This window comes from Mercenaria mercenaria, unplaced genomic scaffold (assembly GCF_021730395.1).
Source record: "Mercenaria mercenaria strain notata unplaced genomic scaffold, MADL_Memer_1 contig_3019, whole genome shotgun sequence".
NCBI classification, from domain to species: domain Eukaryota; kingdom Metazoa; phylum Mollusca; class Bivalvia; order Venerida; family Veneridae; genus Mercenaria; species Mercenaria mercenaria.
In genome coordinates this window covers 31,072-54,203 of record NW_026461120.1, presented here as the reverse complement: position 1 = coordinate 54,203, position 23,132 = coordinate 31,072, and the positions used below count along the sequence as shown (strand labels likewise).

At 38.1% G+C, this 23,132-nt stretch overlaps 4 protein-coding genes across 4 annotated transcripts; 3 read left to right on the top strand and 1 right to left on the bottom strand.

Annotated features, from left to right (window-relative positions):
- Window positions 1-5,946: 5,946 nt before the first annotated feature.
- Window positions 5,947-6,840, top strand: LOC128552676 (uncharacterized). Its single transcript, XM_053533719.1, has one exon. The coding sequence runs from the start codon at window positions 5,947-5,949 to the stop codon at window positions 6,838-6,840; it is 894 nt and encodes a 297-aa protein (XP_053389694.1).
- Window positions 6,841-8,195: 1,355 nt separating this feature from the next.
- LOC128552675 (uncharacterized) lies at window positions 8,196-9,845 on the top strand. Its single transcript, XM_053533718.1, has one exon. It carries the CDS (start codon window positions 8,196-8,198, stop codon window positions 9,843-9,845), a length of 1,650 nt encoding a protein of 549 aa, XP_053389693.1.
- A 515-nt stretch (window positions 9,846-10,360) lies between these two features.
- LOC128552674 (uncharacterized) lies at window positions 10,361-11,020 on the top strand. The gene has a single exon (XM_053533717.1). It carries the CDS (start codon window positions 10,361-10,363, stop codon window positions 11,018-11,020), a length of 660 nt encoding a protein of 219 aa, XP_053389692.1.
- Window positions 11,021-12,396: 1,376 nt separating this feature from the next.
- Window positions 12,397-12,921, bottom strand: LOC128552673 (retroviral-like aspartic protease 1). The gene has a single exon (XM_053533716.1). The coding sequence runs from the start codon at window positions 12,919-12,921 to the stop codon at window positions 12,397-12,399; it is 525 nt and encodes a 174-aa protein (XP_053389691.1).
- Between the last annotated feature and the right edge of the window lie 10,211 nt (window positions 12,922-23,132).

Below are 23,132 nucleotides of genomic sequence, written 5' to 3'. Positions count from 1 at the left end.
ATCGATCGGAAATGGTTTTCCATGTTCAGGACCCTGTGATCTTTACTTTAATTAGTGTGACCACAAAGTCAAAAGGGAATACATGTATCTACTCTGTATGTCTAATCATCCTATGATGTTTCAACATTCTGGTTCAAGTCAAGTGGTTCTCAAGTTATTGACCGGAAATGATTTTCCATGTTCAGGTCTCTGTGACTTTGATCTTTAGTGGAGTGACTCCAAAAAACAATAGCGGTCGTCTTCTCCATAAGCCCTGCCACCCTATGAAGTTTGAAGATTCTATTTCAAAGTGTTCACCAGTTATTGATCTGAAATGAAGTGTGACAGATGTGACGGACGGACAGGGCAAAAACAATATGTCTCCCCCAGTGGTGGTGAGGTGGGGGGGGGGGGGTTGGGGGGGGGGGGGGGGAGAGAGAGAGGAAACATAATAAGGATTATATAATTATATATATTTACACACTATTTGGGTTTGAAATAAGATTTATTCCGTAGTTGTTGGGTCTCTACCTATTCATTTTGGTATTTTTTCTTTCCCAACAATTTTAAGAGACCCAAGTGTGTATTATTATGTATATAAATAAGTGAGAAAAAATATATACAAAATGCCTTTCAAACACACTGGATCCCAGAAGGATACTAGAACATAAAGATAGGATTATAGACTATGAGAAAGTATATGTTCAAACAGTGTCAAAAGTTTATTTATAAACTCGAGCGCTTTCAGCTTTGAAAAACGCCCTTTTTTCAAGGGTAGCAGAAATCAAAACAATACATTGATAGGGTAAATTCCGCCTGCAAACTTCGATATAAAAATGCTTACTGAACATATCGATCAACAGAATTCCATAAGAATCATTGGAAGTAGTTATCTAAAAATAGCACACTTCTGATTTGTTATCGCTTATTCTACTTGAAGAGCAACATGTGATGTGTTTTATTTCAAAATAGAAAATAGTGGTTTTATGAAAACAGAGCGCGTTTGATTGGTTACCCTGTATTTTCCTGATGAAGCAACGGAAAAGAAAATGTATGATATGATGTTAATTAAAAACTATGTTCGATTGCCTAAAGTGATCAATTAAGAGTTATATATCTATTTAAAATGAAATATATAGGAGCCGTCGGGGAATTTATTATTTCAAAGATACCGTTTTTTCACTAGTTTAACTAAAGACTGGTGCTTACTAAAACATGCATTTGTTGAATAGATTCTGATACACTGATTGTAAAATGCCGATGATAATTTACGGTAGAGTCCTATAACATATTTTTGTTTAAGCTGGCGGATTTTTGGGGGATGTTTGAATTACAATAAAATGCCGATGTCAAAGCAAAGATTGAAAATAATGCACGGCAGATAAAAATATTTATTCTAACATGGCTCTATTTGATTTCCAGTTAAACAAAGAAGAAAATCAAGCTCGATATATTCTGCGATAAACAACGGTTGACGCGCGGACCGGTAAGAGAGCATTATGACGTCATAATTGACGTCATATTGCCGCATGACGTTCGATATATTACTCCTCGCGTAAAGAAAGTCCAGTATAATATCTATTAAAATATATCAATGAGCATGTCAGAATGAAAACAATCAAGGCTTTCTTGTTATTTATCGTCTAATTTATCACAGTTCATCGTTCAGATGCTTCAGTATTTAACCACTCGGGCTAACGTCCTCGTGGTTCAATTCCTACGCATCTGAACTCTGAACCGTGGTAAATCAGACGATAAACAACTCGAAAGCCTTGATTATTTGCTAATTAAAATTTTCGTCCGTTACGTTATTACTTACGGTGGTATGCTTATTACATGCATTTATTTTTTAAGATTAGGCACGTCATCTTATCTCGAGTGCAAGACATCGTATCTCGAGCGCACCATATCTTATCACGAGCGCATTACATCTTATCTCGTGCACACGACATCTTATCTCAAGCGTACGAGATCGTCCGTTAGATCTTTTACAGGAACTGCTTAGGATAAGTTAGTACATACAATTACAAGTGTGTAAAGGATGCTTCATTTTATATGCTGTTATTCAGGTATTGAGCCCATAATAGAGTACCTCCTTTTGAAGAGTATTCAATTCCTACTATAAACCTGCATTTCAGGTGGGCATAAGTTCAAGCTCCACTGGGATTAAATATTTTCCTCATATCCTTTTTTTCTAGTAAGTTTATATCTTTTTCAAGACTTGTTATTGATTTATTGTGAATGTACAAAAGTGAAAGGGCATACATGTAGCTAGACATCTCTAAAACTTCTGAGTTCTATGCGGTAAAAGTTCTCTATTTCGCAATTAGTATGATTAGTCTTTAGATGACATATTATGGAAGAAATGTAGGTAGGTTTTACTTCTGACCCTAGGTTATTTTTGAATGAAGTGGGCACAATTAAAAACAGACACACAAGATTCGACATTAATTTTTCAATGTTGGGAGTTTAAATTCTGTCTTATTAAATCGTTTAACTTGAGGCACCATAGAAAATAAATGATATTGACAGAGTAAATACATTAAACAGAAACAGCTGCAAGGTGTATTTTAGCTCTTCTTCTGCTTCTCCTTACCATTATAAAATATGCAAATAGCTCGGATCCGGATTCCAAGCTGCCTGACAGTAAAACTTTAAACAATTTGAACGGTACTGAAAACAGATTTGGGATTTACTTGATAACAGTAGCAAACGACTTTTATGATTAAAAAATGGTCAATTAGTATATAATCTGTAATTCAAAGACGGTGCTATGACATAAAAGTTACAGAGTAAATAATATTGTTACGACTCAGGGGTGTTGCGGAGATGGGTAGGCTAGGCGTACTGAAGAACTCTGGGTAAACTTCACTCAAGAAGTCGGAAAGGCAAATAGGGTATAGCCAGGTTGACTCAGTGTACCATAAAACTAACTAAACCAGAGAGACTATTAGACTCAGGATAACAGTTAATGAAATTTATGAGTGTTGATATATCATACTCCAGAAAATACAAGTGAAGTCAACACATTAAACAAACACATCTAACTGATATCAAATGTAATCACAAATTCTTCTTGATAATAAACTATCCAACTATTGACGGTTAAATTCTGTCAGTATAAGTACAAATTTATCAAATAAGATTAAGACTGTTCCGGCTTTCCATAGTTTACAGGTAGCGAAGCGAATTACAATGAACTTTAAAATGTTTTATAAAACAATACTGCACACTCTTAAAGTACTAAAAATGCAAGATTCAATATACATCTCCTTTAAGATTAATCTGCTTATGACTGATCTGGCGTTCCATAACTTGTAAATATTGACGCAGATACGAAGACACTGTTCAGCAACAGAAACTCCTTCTATAAAATATAGTCACTTATATTCTCAGTACTTAAGACAAATCCATTAATTGTCTTTACTTTAAATAAGGAATGAATGTACATGTAAATACATCTGTGCAAATAAACTTGTAGAAATGTTACTAAATGTTGTATCAAAAGGGGCTTTTATAGACCTGTGGCTTTTAATTAATATAAATTCTGATTGCAGAGCAACTTTCTTTCATCTATGTTCAGCATAGTGTTCATTTTAATAAAAATCTATTTAAACAAGCCAAACGTGGTTTTAGGTCTGAAAGCTTGAGTTGAAGTGATTGCAGACGGCCAAAATCGGGCCCTTTTATAGTTGTCCAGAGAAAGTGACCCAAAAAAGTTACCAAAACAGTCAAAATGGGTTACTTTGGGTAAACTGACCAAATGGTTAGTGACCGACGGGTCACAGTGACCAATTTGTCACAGTGACCTAAAACGTTAAACTCTATGCTGAACACTGCCGTATCATAAAAATGGCGATTTTATTAAATGTTTACATGAAAATAACATCAAAATATACACCACTGGGTTAACTCTAACATGTTTAAATGATTTAAACATCTTTGAAGACAAAGATAATTTATGTTGCTTAGTAACGGTAAATAGTCCAACAATGCAATGCGAATAAGGATGCATATCCTGTCAGGAAATGTGACAAATTCAGTGAGTTTTCATGAAAATATTGCGATTTATGCAAAAATCAGACCGTACAAAAGGATGACACTTATCTTTAACAAACAATTAAATACTGTAGGTTAATGGTGCAAAGTCTATAGTGATTCACGTGTAGGAAAATGTTACAAAATCTGGATTAAATGTGCACCAGCCGAAACAGATGTCTCTCGGTAAATGTAAACAGAGTTCGGATAAGACTAAAACGAACATGGGAGTGTATAATGTGTGATTGGTCGGTCATATTATGTAGATCAACACATATGTTTACAATTCTGTGTTTCGTTACTGTCGGCTTGCAAGGAAATGTCACTGAAACAGTTCAGATCATAGCCAAGATCAATAACTGCTCATAATTACAAGGAAATGGTAAGTCCCCATTGTTCGAGGCGTTACAATACCCCCTTCTTTTTAAGGCAAAACTCCGATTGCCTTACCCAATTACTTTATGTCATATATGTGTCACAATGATATTTAAAAAAAATGTCACAAAGTCTGTCACGTGTTCTAATAACTTATTAGTAGTCGTATATGTTTTGTATTGCCCTTAAATGCACCTCAATACTAAAAAGTCCTAATTGTCAAATTTATGCTATATAATTCACACATAATTTATAAAAAAACTTTCCAGTCTTAGTCTTGTAACACTATTGTAGTTTTCATTTTATATACAACAGATAAATCCTAAAACGTTCAACATTATTTGCGGTTCTGCGCGTTTCAGGTGAAGTTTGATGCTTTATTAGAATGATCGACATCGATTTGGTCATCACTTGAAAAGTTATGTCACAACTGTTTTGACTTCAGTTGTTATCTATGCCCTTTGGTACTGGTTTTGTACCATTTCGATCATTTGCTCTATGTTCCTGATTACCAAACCTTCAAAATGCAATGTCTCTTAGACACCAGGACTTGTTGTCTCCCAAGGGTGTGCCCGATATAGAAAGGACCAGTTACTACCCTCTGTAGTGTAGGGTTTGACATGGCATCGGATTACTGTAAGTTCCCCGGTAATAACAGCTAAATGTCGCGCTGCACCATTATGTGTCTGAAAGGGAAACTTCATTGCCGTCGAGGCACGTCTGTCCCGTTCATCATATTTGTTATGTACTCTCCTTACTAGCATGCGCCTTTTGCTGTTCTGCTCCTACTTCTGTTGAACCCTTCTGAGCTAGTTTACGCTTACTCCCTCTGACTTTTTATCATTGGACTCCCAAAATGTTTACTTCATTTGTGTGTTAAGACCCACATGGCTTTGAAGTTCATCCCTGACATTTGAAATAAATGAGCTGCTGCAGTAGAGACCTAGCTTATCATGTTTACCTCGAAAGAAGCCATAGTGGAGTTTGGTTTCTTACGAAACATTTAAGCAGCTTGTTTTATACACAGTCTGTCTGTGTCTTGAAACCCCCAACCAGTCAAACTATTCGTTCAGACTATTTTCTTTCCTTCAGGTTACAGCAGCTTCCTCAACCAGACTACAGCCTCGTGGTCAGAGTGAATCACAAATCTTTGACCTAAATTCACTCGGGTGAATACTAACCTAAAAATTTCTCTGGACTGCCTCCCTGGACAAACTCGTCTGCACCAAATTATATGGAACAAGACCAAGTTTATCGGACAGCAATCTCTAAAGCCCTTATGTATTTCAAAAAGAGTATCATAGTGCAAATCTTGACACTATGAAGCCAAACAATTTTAGTTCTTTATAACATAAATATCGGAAATAGCGCGAAATTACATTGACGTTATGTTGACGCCAACTTATGCGTGACGTTAGACGTCACTTACCATGTATTGTTTTGTAACGGAGATAGTAGACAGAATACATTTGTATGAATCAGACGTGAGTTTGTTTCATTAAATACAGAGTTTACCCGCAACCCCCCACATTTTGGTGCCGTGACCAAAGCACGATGAAAATAGACAAATTACGATCGATCCGAGAGGGACAACGCAAAGTTATAGAAATTCAGCTCCAGAAAATCGAAAATGCAAAAGATAGTTCGTCGATGTCGGAATTTCGTGCTATAATAGAATCTGTGACTGGCAAATTCGAGAATCTTGTATCATTGAATGAGAAAATACTTGAACAGACAGAAATCGGCGAGATTGAAGAAGAAATCATTAACAGTGAAGAATATTCATTAGCGATACAGATCAAACTTCGTGAATTCCAAGAATTCAGTGAAAGTCGTGAAAAGTCGTCACAAAATCAAAGTCAGAGAAATAATTCATCAACACCTGGTGAACAGCAGACGATAATTGTACAGGATAGAAATAGTGCGAGTTCGACGCAATATTCCCGCCTTCCAAAATTCTCATTACCTACCTTCAACAGAAACATCTTAGAATGGCAAGCTTTTTGGGATTCATTCAGTTCAGCAGTGCATTCAAACCAGAATTTAACGGATGTGCAAAAATTTAATTATTTAAGTCCACAACTGGAGGATGAAGCAGCTCGGAAAATAGATGGATTTGCCCTAACGAACGCTAACTACAGTACTGCAGTTGAATTATTACATGAACAATACGGACAGAAACATAAGATAGTGCATGCTTACATACAGTCTCTTCTACATCTTCCGTCGCCTAGCAACACACTTCCAAGCCTGAGAGGATATTATGACAAGCTAGAAACATACATCTGGGGACTTGAGTCACTTGATCAGCAAGAGGATTCATTTGGGACGTTCTTAGTGCCTGTGATATTTGACAAACTTCCGGCAGAAATACGTAAGAACTTGGCACGTGAACATAAAGGCAGAAATCTAGAATTACATGAGATGCGCCGCGCTATCTACGAATAAATCAACGTATTAGAAGCAGGCCAGGTCAACAGTAACTTGTACTTGCATGAAACACCAGCCACGATGTCATTGTTAACTGGTTCAGGCTTTAGACCACGTGCACGACAGGACAGGGATAAGAAACACGTGCATCCACATCAACGTACACAACAACAACAACAACGTTTTACAAACGCTAAGGTATGTGTATTTTGTTCAAGCAATACGCACTTTGCTAATGATTGTAACGTTATGAGGGACTACGAATCCAGATACCAGTATATGTCAGACCTCATCTCAAGTTCAACCGCCAATACAGACGTCTTCAGCATCTGCAGTCAGTGACACCAGCTACAACATCAGACTGCAGCGTTGCATACTTACGATCATACCACGTTTGAGCAGACGACATGTGGGCAACAAACGCCGCAAGTGCTACTTAAGACAGCGATATCTCCTGTAACATGCGGTATCATTTCAGCAGATACTAACATTCTTTTCGATGAGGGTTCTCAAAGATCATTTATCACGAGAGAGCATGCAGACAAACTTAGACTTACATCCACGGGAACTGACACTTTGCACTTGGCGAGTTTTGGAAATTCGAAGAATGAAGTGCGCCACCTAGACACTGCCACAGTGTTTTTGATTACGTCAACCAAAGAGAAAATACCGATTAATGTGCTGATAGTACCAACTATAGCAGTACCGTTTCAGAAATACAACAAAAATGTTTCCCACTTACAGCACTTGAAAGGTCTCAAATTAGCGCATCTGCTGACAGAAGACACAACGTTCGAGGTTCAACTTCTCATTGGTGCAGATTACTATTGGAGAATCGTTGAAGGCGAAATCATCCGAGGTCCAGGACCTACAGCAGTCGCTTCCAAGATTGGCTATCTTCTGTCCGGTCCCGTCCCTTTTCATGCGTCATCTAGCAGAGCCACTACTAGTTTAACATTGAATGAAGATATTGACCTAGAAAATTTTTGGAAACTTGAGAGCCTTGGTATTTAACAGAGCGAAGATGAAATCCCAGAGAGCAGTTACTTGACAGAGTATCAAGACACGTCAATTACGTTTACTGGTGACAAGTATGTAGCGAAATTACCCTGGAAATTAGACCACCCCGCCCTTCCCTCTAACTACGACATCGTGAAACGCCGAACTGAGACATTGGTTAGTAGATTACGTCAAGACCCTGTGATATTGAAACATTATGGAGATATTATTAAGGATCAAGAAAGCAGAGGTTTCATAGAAGAAGTTCCAGATCAGACCAACCCCGCAACAGTGTCCACTACATTCCACATCACGCTGTGAAGAAAGAATCATCTACAACACCTGTACGCATTGTTTACGACTGTAGTTGTCGCATGTCACGGAATCATCCGAGTTTGAACGATTGTTTGCAGTCGACACCCCCAGAGCTCAACGTTCTTACAGCCATACTAGTCAGATTCAGACTCAAACAGTACGCCGTAGTCACCGACATAGAGAAGGCTTTTCTTCACATTGGATTACACGAAAATGACCGAGACATGACGAGATTTCTTTGGCTTTCAGACCCAACCAATCCAGAGAGTGCACTAAAGACATATCGGTTTAAATCTGTACTTTTTGGCGCGGTATGTTCTCCATTCATTTTGAACGCAACACTCTTGAAACATCTACAGAGAAACGCAAATACATGGGTCAGTAATAGACTACAGAGTGACTTATATGTAGACAACTTCTTATCCAGCCTTGACAAAGAAACAGATGTCATCAGTTACTTCCATCAATCACGTGATCTCATGTCAGAAGCAGGATTCACACTTAGGTCATGGAATTCTAACAGTCACAAACTGAGAGATACAGCGAGACAACTTAACATTCTAGACAAAGACGAAGTTACCAAACTATTAGGATTACGCTGGGAACCAGAGACAGATATCATGACATACCCAGAAAGACCAATAGAGACAACCGCAATTACGACCAAGAGATATATACTGCAGAGCACATCCCGGATTTACGATCCACTTGGTTTTCTAACCCCAATCACAGTGAAAGTCAAGATATTACTTCAAGATATTTGGAAAAACAAGTTCGATTGGGACACAATGCTACCAAGATCCTACCAACAGAGGTGGTTACAGATAGCAACAGACTTGAACACAGCAATGAAAGCCCTATTCCAGAGATATTACTTTGCCGAAACAGACGACAATCAAGATGCAGCAGACGACACAAAACTTCATATATTCGTCGACGCAAGCACTCAGTCTTACGGTGCAACAGCCTATATTTGCAGAAGAAATCACTCATCATTAGTAATGGCTAAGAACAGAGTCACACCATTGAAACCCCTCACCCTACCAAAACTTGAACTTATGGCGGCTGTCATAGGAGCTGGACTTTCCCAACATCTACAAAAAGCACTAGGAATAGAAAAGATAGATTACTGGTCAGATAGCCAGATTGTTTCACACTGGTTGAGTAACCCGGAAAAAAACAACCGATTTATACGGAGACGAGTTGAAGAAATAAAAAATCAGACCGGAACCGGAAGCCAATACCATGACAACAAACTATGGTTTACAGGTCCGCCTTGGTTAACCGACGAGATAAAGTGGCCAAAATGTAAAGTTCAAGACACCACTGTGCTATCTACAATACAACCCGAAGATGACCAGCATACCCGTATTTCGCGACAACCAGCACCCCAGATTCCAGATACGATTGACGTAAGCAGATTCAACAATCTTCAGAAGCTACTTCGAGTTACGGCCTACGTCAGAAGATTTATTGACAACTGTAGAACACAACACCAAGATAGAATGGTTGAAGCTTTCACTGTTACGGAGCTAAGAGAAGCAGAAATGAACTTGATTCGACAGTGTCAGTCTACAGTCTACACTGAAGTTATTGAAAACCTTCGATCTGTAAAATCACGACTACCGCTGGTACGACAATTACGACTTTACATTGATAGAGAAGGCTACAATCAGATGTGGAGGTCCTATACACAATGCACCCCTTGATGAATACACCCGATTTCCCATCTTATTACCAGCGAAACACCCACTTACGCGACTTATCGTACTTGATGCACACCAGAAACAGCTGCATTCGGGTATCAGTGCAACTATATGCCACTTACGACAACGTTATTGGATACCGACGACACGACAATGTGTCAAATCTCTACTACGGAGATGTATAACATGTCGGAAGATCAACTCACCACCTTACAGTGCTCCAGACCCACCACCGTTACCAGCTAACAGAGTAGAAAGTTCGCCACCATTTACTATCACAGGGGTCGACTACAGTGGTGCGCTGTTTGTGAAGTCAGAAACCGGATGAATCGAAGGCTTATGTATGTTTGTTTACCTGTGCAGCTACCAGAGCTATTCATCTTGAACTTGTGCATGACCTCACCGAAAATTCATTTATACAAGCCTTTAGACGCTTTGTCAGCAGACGTTCACTACCTAGAATAATCATATCAGACAACGCTGCAACATTCCACGCAGCATCTAACACATTGAAGACCATGTTCCAGTCCCAAACCTTGAGAGATCATATAAACAGATCCGGAACCGAGTGGAAATTCATTCCAACTCGAGCACCATGGTTTGGAGGATGGTGGGAGAGAATGGTTTGGCTCGTAAAGTCATCCCTAAAGAAAGTGTTAGGTCGAGCATTCGTTACCTTTGAGGCGCTACAGACGGCACTTACTGAGGTAGAAGCTATCCTCAACGATAGACCTCTCACATATGTCACATCAGAAAACACAGATCCAGAGCCGATTACTCCATCACACTTACTAACTGGACGGAGAATTACAGCGATACCAGATGCGACAGATCCTAGCACCATAATCAGCAATCAACAAATAATAACGAAACGAATTCGAGTCCAGCGTGAGCTAATCAATCGTTGGTGGGCGAGATGGAAGTCAGATTACCTTACATCACTACGTGAACGTCATACACAAAGTAGTCGCAACGAGCAGACGATACGTGTTGGAGATGTCGTGCAGGTGCACGATGACGGTTCTCGGTTGCTATGGAAACTAGCTGTGGTGGAGGAACTTGTACCCGGACGAGACGGACTGATCAGGGCAGCAAAAATCCGTACCGGAAGTGGGCATACTACCAGACCAATCGTAAGACTTTACCCTTTGGAGATCAATGAAAACGAGAGACTTTAAATAAGTAGAAAATACGAGATCGATGAAAAATGAACAGTGCTTTAATTTTAGAGTGTTCTTCAATTTCGTGAAATATGTGATTTAGAGACAATGACCAAAAATTCAGGAAACGAACGTTATATATTGATAAGTGTTTTATAATTGTTTTAATATATTTAAGAAATGGAACTTTTAGTACTTTCACTTTTCGCGGGCCCCAGAATGTCGGAAATAGCGCGAAATTACATTGACGTTATGTTGACGCCAACTTATGCGTGACGTTAGACGTCACTTACCATGTATTGTTTTGTAACGGAGAGTGTAGACAGAATACAGAGTTTACCCTCAACCCCCCACAATAACCATCCACTAACAAATGACAGAACTATGCTTTTCAAAATTTCACTTCTGAAAATTTTGTAGCTTCCTAATTTTACCGTACTGCCATATGGCAATAACTTCATTATATTGAACCGAAAAACACTTATCTATCACTATTCATATTATCTGTATTCGTATAAAATAACATCACGGGATTATGCAGCCAGTTTACACTAATAAATGACTAAAAAACTACTTTCATTTATTTTCCATTGAAATTTCCTATTCCTCAAAATAAAACTGACTGAATAAATACTTTTTATGGCAGAGAAATACCTAACATGTATTTAAACTCAGATATTGCTATTTTCACTTTGGTTTTGTAACACCACTAGCAATGCCTATTTAAATTTTGAAACGCGATATTTGCCACTTTGGTGACCGCTTCAGTGATTTCCATTGGATCACTTAATGCCTTCCGCTTGCTCCTTTTGGTGCGTCCACTCCGGTATCTATGATCTTCATCGTGTGGCCTGTGTCCATTCTTCAGACTAATACCCAGGTCATTACAGGACGTGACTGCAGTCTTTGTTGTTCTTCTCTTCTGATGCTTATGTCCGCCTTTTCCAGATGCCTTTTCACTGGTAGATCCTCCAGACCATTGTCCAAAAGCAGAAGATACCTCTGAGGCAGTCACTTTCAGTACTCTTCATATTTTATATCTTTCATCACCGTCATCTTTGTGCTCCATTGCATTTGGCACAGTAACTGCTGCTGCTACAGGCTTCTTGATTTCCATACATACATCCTGTGGTGCTTGCACAAATGCTGCTTTTATCCGATTACTTTTGTAGTCTGCACTTTCTTCTGCTTCATGTCCCTTTTTCAGATATGATGTTCACTACAGAATTGACTCTTTCTGTCATACGCATGTCTGCACCCACTTTCACATTTACCTGGCCTGTGGTTGCTCTATTTACACTGGTAAGTGCGGATGCCTCAGCCATTTGATATTTCTGCTTAAATGCTTCTGTCTTCTCTACCAGGCGATAAGATTTTTCATCTAAGCCGTCATCTCAAGATTTTTCAATGTAGACATCCGGAAGGGCTTCTGTCTCGTCCGGCAAAGTGACGTCATCATCTACTGCTACTTTTCTGGTGCTTTCACGCCTGACCTTCGGTATGCATGGGATTTCCTTTCCTTCAAGCACGATCACTTTCTTGCTTAGGATAATATCAGCAGGTCCGGCCTTACTACCAGCTAACACGTCGCAACCGAGCAACGCATCATCTTCAATATCTGCTACAACCATCTCATATTCCATCGTTACTGGTCCCATGGTCAGATTGAATATACCTCTACCACGCTCCCTTATCTCAGTACCTCCTGCTCTGCGCAACCCCACAGAACCCCTTAAGGTTGGCCTCTCACCATCCTTAATTTTCTGGTACACTTCGTGAGATAAAACTGATCTGGCAGCCCCAGTATCAACTGTGAATGTCGCAGGCACATTCCCCACTGACCCCTGGACATTTATTCCATCACTGAGATCTCTAGTTGTAGCAGCCTCTGCATTAAGATTGTTAGCTGGTCTTGACATTATTTTGCCCTCCTCTGAATAAGTTTCATCATTTAGTAGGACCTCTCTTTGGGCACAAGAGCCGGTCCCTTGGAGTTTAAAGGCTGGTACGGTACGATGTTGTCTATTTCGGCCATTGACGTCTGCTTTAAGACCTTGGTTCCCTTCTTCGGGCACTCCCTGGCATAGTGCCCCTTTTCATGGCAATTAAAGCACTCTACGTCCCTGGTTTCAAAGGCCTTTCATTCACCAGTGCGGGTATATGTCTCCTCTAGTTTTTCTACTCTCTGTAGCAATCGCTCCAATAACTCCTCCTGTTTGTTCTGTATTTCACCTCTTGATTCTTGTCTCTGCCTCTTGTCTGGGAGCATCTTAGGCTTCTCTGTATGATTAGGTATCCTGTTTATGTTGACCCTTGCATAATCTGGTCTCCAGTCAGAGTCATCTTGTTCATAGGCATAAGCTCGTCTAGTACTATGTCTACCTTGCTTCTCATACTTGCAACCATTTCTTGTCTGTATTAGATTTACCACATGGTACACCGCCTCATCGATGTCCCTTGGCTCTTTGTGATATTCTACTTCAAATTTTGTGTCTTGGTCGAGGAGGCCGTCAAGGAACCGTCTTACCAGGTCTTCATCACGAATTTGTCTGTCCCTTTGTCCGTGCGCTTTGCCGTAGAGACGCTTGAGCTCAGACGCATATTTTTCCACTGACTCACCATACTTTTGGTTTCTCCGGCTAAACATGGCGGCGAACGACCTACTTGTCTCTATGACACGATACCGTCTTGTTAACTCAGACATCAGCTCGCTATAGTTGTCTAATACTTCCACGGATAACTGAGAGAAGACGAACTCACAGGCCTGCCCTTCGATCTTTGGAAGAAGATTATCCAGCTTATCTTCCTCAGTCCAGCCATAACGGTGTGCCATGGCCTCAAATTTCGAAGACCACACTGTCCAGTCTTCTTTGCCCGTGAATGGAGGGATTTTTATGTCAGTGTACCTAGGCACGTGACCTCGTGCTTGCCAGGAATGTCCGTGTTCATGTCTGGGTTCGAACCGCTCATTCAATGTATAATCATTATACGCGTGCCTGTTATGCATTCTGCTTTGAAAGGTTTGATTCTCAATCATGGGCTCTGGACAGCCATTGCTAAAACCCATGGCGGCTGGGTAGGCATTGTTAACATTTCGACTAAAGGTTGCTGCTCTAAAATCACCATTGCCTTGGATTCTCAAACCTGCATGCCGTATGCGCCAAGGTACTTCACTGGCATATCCTGCGTCATTTATCTCGCGGTCTGCTCGTAGAATTTGCCTCTGGTTTAGATTTTTGAACTCTGTTACAACCTCTCTTAATACACCCCTGACATCTCTCATCATGCTACTTACTTCCTCTATAGCTGTTCTTTCTTCATTTTCCCATAAGTGTGATGTGTTAATTGCTACATCTGCTCTGTCAAATGTATGGTATGATGCCTCAGATAGCCTGTCATCCTTTAGCTCAGTACCTGTCATGTGTGACCTTTGATTTTGTTCTGCTTGCCTAAAGAAGATTTGGCCTTGACTGTCCACTGCCTGTGGCTCGTATTCATTGGAAGCTTGCATGATGACTCAGGTTCGTATCACCGGATCCAGACGAAGTTTTTCCTGCTGGATCCCACCGCTGCCGCCAAAAATTGTTACGACTCAGGGGTGTTGCGGAGATGGGTAGGCTAGGCGTACTGAAGAACTCTGGGTAAACTTCACTCAAGTAGTCGGAAAGGCAAATAGGGTATAGCCAGGTTGACTCAGTGTACCATAAAACTAACTAAACCAGAGAGACTATTAGACTTAGGATAACAGTTAATGAAATTTATTAGTGCTGATATATTGTTTGTTTGTTTTGGGTTTAACGCCATTTTTCGACAGTATTTCAGTCATGTAACGGCGGGCAGTTAACCTAACCAGTGTTCCTGGATTCTGTACCAGTACAAACCTGTTCTCCGCAAGTAACTGCCAACTTCCCCACATGAATTATCAGAGGTGGAGAACGAATGATTTCAGACACAATGTCTTTCATCAAATCATACTCCAGAAAATACAAGTGAAGTCAACACATTAAACAAACACATCTAACTGATATCAAATGTAATCACACATTCTTCTTGATAATAAACTATCCAACTATTGATGGTTAAATTATGTCAGTATAAGTACAAACTTATCAAATAAGATTTAGACTGTTCCGGCTTTCCATAGTTTACAGGTAGCGAAGCGAATTACAGTGAACTTTAAAATGTTTTACAAAACAATACTGCACACTCTTAAAGTACTAAAAATGCAAGAATCAATATACATCTCCTTTAAGATTAATCTACTTATGACTGATCTGGCGTTCCATAACTTGTAAATATTGAAGCGGATACGAAGACACTGTTCAGCAACAGAAATTCCTTCTATAAAATATAGTCACTTATATTCTCAGTACTTAAGACAAATCCATTAATTGTCTTTACTTTAAATAAGAAATGAATGTACATGTAAATACATCTGTGCAAATAAACTTGTAGTAATGTTACTAAATGTTGTATCAAAAGGGGCTTTTATAGACCTGTGGCTTTTAATTAATATAAATTCTGATTGCAGAGCAACTTTCTTTCATCTATGTTCAGCATAGTGTTCATTTTAATAAAAATCTATTTAAACAAGCCAAACGTGGTTTTAGGTCTGAAAGCTTGAGCTGAAGTGATTGCAGACGGCCAAAATCGGGCCCTTTTATAGTTGTCCAGAGAAAGTGACCCCAAAAAGTTACCAAAACAGTCAAAATGGGTTACCTTGGGTAAATTGACCAAATGGCCGACGGGTCACAGTGACCAATTGGTCACATTGACCTAAAACGTTAAACTATATGCTGAATATTGCCGTATCATAAAAATGACGATTTTATTAAATGTTTACATGAAAATAACATCAAAATATAAACCACTGGGTTAACTCTAACATGTTTAAGTGATTTAAACATCTTTGAAGATGACAACGATAATTTATGTTGCTTAGTAACGGTAAATAGTCCAACAATGCAATGCGAATAAGGATGCATATCCTGTCAGGAAGTGTGACAAATTCAGTGACTTTTCATGAAAATATTGCGATTTATGCAAAAATCAGACCGTACAAAAGGATGACACTTACCTTTAACAAACAATTATATACTGTAGGTTAATTGTGCAAAGTCTATGGTGATTCACGTGTAGGAAAATGTTACAAAATCTGGATTAAATGTGCACTAGCCGAAACAGATGTCTCTCGGTAAATGTAAACAGAGTTCGGATAAGACTAAAACGAACATGGGAGTGTATAATGTGTGATTGGTCGGTCATATTATGTAGATCAACACATATGTGTACAATTCTGTGTTTCGTTACTGTCGGCTTGCAAGGAAATGTCACTGAAACAGTTCAGATCATAGCCAAGATCAATGACTGCTCATAATTACAAGGAAATGGTAAGTCCCCATCGTTCGAGGCGTTACAATATTATCTTATAGCAAGGGTCTTCTTATTAATATATCGTTTTGCCTGGAAGAAAGGTATTTAAATCTGACGGCGAATTTAGCATGCTGGCTAGACATATTTAAAATTTTAATGATGGTAATTATACATGGTTTGCATGAAGAACATGAGAAATAACAAGTATCTAGATACAAATTGACAGTGACATATATAAGGTTAAAACAATGTGTTTATTGTCTCAATACATTATTAAGTCCGCCCGCTTAACTCAGTAGATAGAGCGTTGATCGACGGATCGCGGGGTCGTGAGTTCGATCCTCGGGCGGGGCGTATGTTCTCTGTGACTATTTGATAAAGGACATTGTGTCTGGAATCATTAGTCCTCCACCTCTGACTCATGTGGGGAAGTTGGCAGTTACTTGCGGAGAACAGGTTTGTACTGGTACAGAATAAAGGAACACTGGTTAGGTTAACTGTTCGTCGTTACATGACTGAAAAATCCAAAATTGTGGTATTTCGTAGGGGTGGGCCTTTAAAACAATGTGAAAGCAGGACATTCAACGGAGAGCAAATAGAAGTTGTATCATGTTATAAATATCTTAGTGCCTTTTTTACACCAAAATTATCATGGTCCAAAACTCAAGAAACACTATCACTCAAAGCAAACAAGGCAACGAATACCATATTCCACTATCAAAAACAATTTGGCTTTTTCGACCCAAAGGACGCATTCAAGCTGTTTGACGCTATTGTAAAGCCGATTTTGACATACTCATCCGAACTATGGGGATATAAACATTGTAGTAAGATAGAACAAGTACACATCCGTTTTTGTAAAAGAGTGGCTCTCTTAAATCAAAATGTTGCCAATTACTTTGCATTAAGTGAATGTGGGAGATTACCGCTTTACGTAACATATATGACACGTTGTGTAAAGTACTGGACTAAACTCATAAATATGCATACAAACAGGTACCCAAAGCAATGTTATATCATGCTACGGCGGCTGGATGACGCAGGACGAATAACGTGGGCAACACATGTCAAACAGCTTTTGTTCCAATATGGATTTGAATTCGCTTGGATAACCGGTGAAATCGGAGACCCTAACGCATTCTTGCATGCGTTTTCTGAAATACTGTGCCAAACAATCTGTATTCGCTGATATTGGCTCTTCCTCGAAGGCTTTATCATATAAAGTCTATAAAAGTCTACTTGAAACAGAAACTTACCTGTCTTTACCAATTACATACAAGTATATCCAGAGGCGCACACTATCGAACTTTCGATGCTAAAGTCATTGTCTAATGATTGAAAGGGGTAGGCACGAGAACATAGATAGAGACTATAGATACTGTAAATATTGTTTGGAGAGAAATGTTTATGCGTTGGAAAATGAAATACACTTTCTTATCGTGTGTCCACAGTACAACGAACTTGTACTTTAGAGACGAATGGGTGAATGGTGTTGTATGTGACCAGTTGTTTATAACGATAATATCAGATAATAGATTAGATAGTATTTTCTCCTTAGCAGGAGTTCTAGTTAATGCATTTCAATTGAGAAGCGTCGAGTAAGTAAATTCTAAAAACAGTACTGCTCATGAAAGATATGCCAATAAATGTATGTTGCTTTTCTTGAAATTGTATACGCATATACGTATATACGTATATCCGTATACAATTTCAATTTCAATACAGGATATCTAAAGATCGATATGGTGAAATGTAATTCCTAATCATACCATAAACAATAACAACATCATTTACATTGTATTAAACATGTATGTGTGTGAACCATATCTCGACATGTTACACTATGTTATATCAATTATGAATGTATTTTTAGGCCGGTGGCCTTTAACTGCTAATAAACTATATTTGATTTGATTTGATTTGATTTGATTTACCTCTGAAACAGGAGGGGGCAGAGTTGAAATCTGAATTACATGCAGTAAAAGTTTTCTATTTTGCCTTTATTCTTTAGATTACATATCCTGGAAGAAATGTAGGTAGGTTTTACTTCTGCCCCTAGGTTATTTTTTAATGAAGTGAGCAAAGTCTGAAACAGTCCCACAGAAATCGACCTTAATTTGTCAATGTTGGAGTTTGAATTCTGTCTCATTAAATCCTTTTACTTGAGGCAACCTAGAAAACGTGATATTGACAGTCTATTTTGTGTTTTATAATTGCTTACCAATAGTTTGACGTTTCTTTTATCAAAATCAATAGTATAATGAATTCTTTGCAAACGTTTTGGACAGTGGCCATCACTTTGAAATTTTTCTCTACTCGAACTTGAGGAAATACCATGAATTATACAAATTTTATAAAAAAAAAAACGCATGGTAAAAGTTGCTTACATTTTGCATACAAGTCTGTCAATGGTTACAGTATATAGCTGTAGCATTGTTTTGAACATTTGAAATATTCACCATTAGGTGGGTCATACCGTTAATATAGTAGTATGCTCAGTACATGATGTATTAAGGTGAGTTTAGACCATACTTTGTTTTTACAGTGTTAGATATTTATTATTGTATGTTTATAAAACAATACTGAAAAGAGAATGATTGAATAAGTTTGCAGATGAAGTTGTAAAAACACATTAATTCAGTGAGGTCCTAAATTGTCCACCTGTCATCTTGTAGAATAGTTATATTATACCAGCATTATCAGAATGACTTGCACGAAGTTCATGTGGGAGGACAAAGTAGGTCACTTGGTCATGGCGGGTCTTTAACCGTGTATACTTCTATAGAGTAGGTCAAATTGAGAGAAGAAGTAACATATATCCTGCTCATAAATTACAAACAAGATATTTCACACATGATATTTTATTATATTTGTGTCGAATAGCATTTTTTTCGAGAATAGTTGTAATAATTTATTGTGTTATTCTGAGCAAAAAATAAGTTCACCTACCTACCTTTTGTCCTTTATTACGCGCAATACCAGCACCGGACGTCACGCAACCATTTTAAGCGTATTCCTCGCGGGAATTAGGCTGCGCGTTTAATATCATTGCTTGTCAAAATTCGGAATTTAAAGTTTTTTAACACGCCGAATTTAAGTTTATATTAAAAGTCCATTACTAACATCCGAACTTCGGATTTTTATTTTCGGAAGAATGCTCCGAAAATATGCTATAATTTTATAAAAAGATGCAAAATATATTATATGCCCCAACAATAACGTAATGTTTACAAACATAGCATAGGGAATTCAACATGTTTTGTAACTCACAAAAACTTCATGAAAATCACTCTTATAATACAGGTAATATACAGCTATACTACAAGTGTTCGGGTAGACAATTTAGGCTCTTCCCCAATAAATGTGTTTTCACAACTTTATCTGCAGACTTATTCAGTCAACCTCTTTTCAGCGTAGTTTTAAGAATGTAGTACGTAGACACCTCTATGCATCAAATACCTAAACCTAATACCCAGTGTGATTGTAGAAAAGAACTGTCCTTGTTAAAAACCACGATCTCGTCGGTACAGGCGGACTTATTACTCACAAAACAGCGCAATTTAGCGTGTGAAAAACTTCGTGAGGAAAATGTTCAGGATGTGTCGGTGTCTTTTAAGAGCCTACAAGGGGAGTTCTAAACATTGCTTGATACGCTGCCAAAGAAAACTTCTGACACTTTGTCTGAATTGGAAGATAACCTTAAATGTTCACCTTTGAATATGAGTCGATAATATCGGACACAATCTCGCGGTTAGATGCCACAGATAGTTCGATCAACGGAACGAAGCTCCCTGAGAACAGTGTACCGATCGTGTCCAGTGTATCAGTTGAGCAGTGTACCGAGGAAGTCCAGGTCGACGTTAGATTTAACGTTGGTGTTGTAAATAGTGAACATAATGATACTGTACCTAGTGCCAATTTATCAGATATTGATGTTGATGAACTTGAAATCTTTCTCAGAGGCAGGGGTGAGGAACATGTACCGCATGTCGCAGTCGAACAGGAGCCGGATGTTTGGGATTAAAATATAAATGTTAAACAATTGTATGTCTCAGACCGGACAGACGTTCTGTACAGTGAGATTGCTTCTCACCCGAAGGCAACACGTGCTACTGTATCAAGCACCAATCATAGTGCTCGTAGCTCTGTGAAGAGTAATGACTTATGAGAATGATGACTTAACGGTACATGTAAAGAGACGCAAACGGTCAAAAAATTGCAAAAGGCCGGTTAATGGTAGACGAGTTGTGACTTTTGCCTAAATTCGCGCTGACCTTGGTACGCCGAAATTCCCTCGACAAAAAGACATACCTGTTCGTGTCACTAAAGTTAATAGCCGCGACACGCGCAAACATATTGATAATCAGAACAGACAAATCGACGATGATGACTCTATGTCACATGTTCGAAAGCGAAAGGTGGGTTCAAACGCACGATTACAACTCCACTGATACATCAGTATATCTCTCGCGGAGATCTTAAAGCGACTATGATAAAGACTTTTCCGTCAAAAAGATCCAGAAATGATGTTGTTATCCGCGTCAGTATGGAAGCTGACGATAATACGTATCAAATTGCCGAACCTGGATTCTGACCTGATGGGGTTATATGCAAACCGTGGTAAACGAGCAATGCTTTGATGAAGCAAAGTACTAATGGCGTTAAACAATTTTGTAAGTTACTACATTTATGAAAACCTCTGTACAGATGTTGATTAGCTAGTATGGATCCATACTGTGGTATAATGTTGAAAATTAATGTAAGGTATACAATGTATACATGTACTAAATTACTGAATATTAAACATTATGACCTTGCACAACATCAATTTAATGACGTGGAATCTAACCGAAGTAATGTCTAGTTCATCATATTTGTGTGATACTTTATCGAAATGTAATGTGACAATTTGTAGACTGTCAGAACATTGGTTATTTGAGCAAAATGTGCATTTCTTTGACTCACTTATAAGCTCATATAAACATGTGATTGTTTGTGATAATGTTTTGCGTAACCCCAGTAACCGAAAAGTTAGCAAGGGTGGTGTGGCCATTCTTTGCCATAGAAGTATTGATAATCAAGTGGCACGTTTGCCCATTAATGATGATCACATTGTGGGAATTCAGTATCAGTATGACTATAAATGCTTTATATATATTTCAGGTATATATACCTTGCTCAAACCATAGTATAAACTATTTCAGAGAATACATTGATAAACTGTATGAAATATGGTATGAATACAAAGAAACTGGTATTGTCACATTTATGGGTGATTTCAACTCAAATGTTAGTTGTGTTAGTAATAACAGTGCGTGATAACATTTTAGTTAAATTTGTAAATGATTATAGTCTGGTTGCTGTCAATATTTGAAAATCGTATTGGTGTAAATTATACTTATGTTCCTCATGATAATAAATACAATACTACAATAGAGCCCACCCGCTTAGCTCAGTAGGTAAGAGCGACATTGTGTCTGAAATCATTAGTCCTCTACCTCTGATTCATGTGGGGAAGTTGGCAGTTACTTGCGGAGAACAGGTTTGTACTGGTACAGAATCCAGGAATACTGGTTAGGTTAACTGCCCTCCGTTACTTGACTGAAATACTGTTGAAAAACGGCGTTAAACCCAAAACAAACAAACAAACATATCTTGATACCTTGATAGAAATGCCTGACATTGTATTGTTGTACATACTGAAATTTTAGACGATGGATGGTTAAATGTGTCTAGGCATTGACAAATTATATCGAACCTAAGTGTTACTTTACGTCCTACGGAGGTGCGCCAGTCGTATGCTAACCAATCGGACCTAGCTATACGAGTTAACTGGAAAAAGATAAACGATCAGCACATTAACTCATTCTACCCTAAAACGTTATCTCTACTTCCACTCTGCTGATATTTATCTTTCAGCCACCTAGGAGGTTGATAAGCCAATCTACCCCTGAATACCTAGAGATGTTTTGAGAGATAACATTGATTTTGCAGTAGTTTGCTTGGGATATTGTTTTTAATTAGTGACATATGACATCAAATACGTGTTAGTTGGTATGGACTTTGCACTCTTTGTAAGTAAATTGAAGTAGCTACACAACAAAGCTAATTTCATGCAGCTGTGTAGTACAGTCTTTTTTAACAGACTGTTGAATTAAAGACACACAACAAATGACCATAATCTCTCATCAGATTTTGTTTTGGCTAATTTAAACAACATTTATAAAATTCTAAATTTTATCATGCACAAACCTAAACAACAAATAAGAACAATTCTTAAAAATAATTTTAAATAAATATTACTGTCATTTTCTAACACTGATTTTACTCAGGTTTATGCATACAGGCAATCACAAAGGCATCAAAATAAAGTTATTTCTCATAAAAAATAGTGTATGTATTTAATATGAAGATGTAATAAAATGGAAATAAGTGATAAACTATAAGTTTGAAAATGGGATTATTTTGGACAAATTAGAATTTTGAAACAATTTTGTAGAGTTTCTAAAATGTCAAAATGATTGAGTTATTATTAACAGTTTATTCTATAGATCAAGATTAACACCAAATAAATAAATAAATAAATAGATAAATAAATAGATATCCACGAAGATTATTTTACTTTTCATACACGCATGAGCATTGTCATATCGCATACGTAAAGATGAAAGGTCTCGTGTGCATGAGTAGAATCTTACATGTAAAAGAAAATATTTTAGTTCTTTTCTTTTCATTATGATATAATCCACAATTCTAC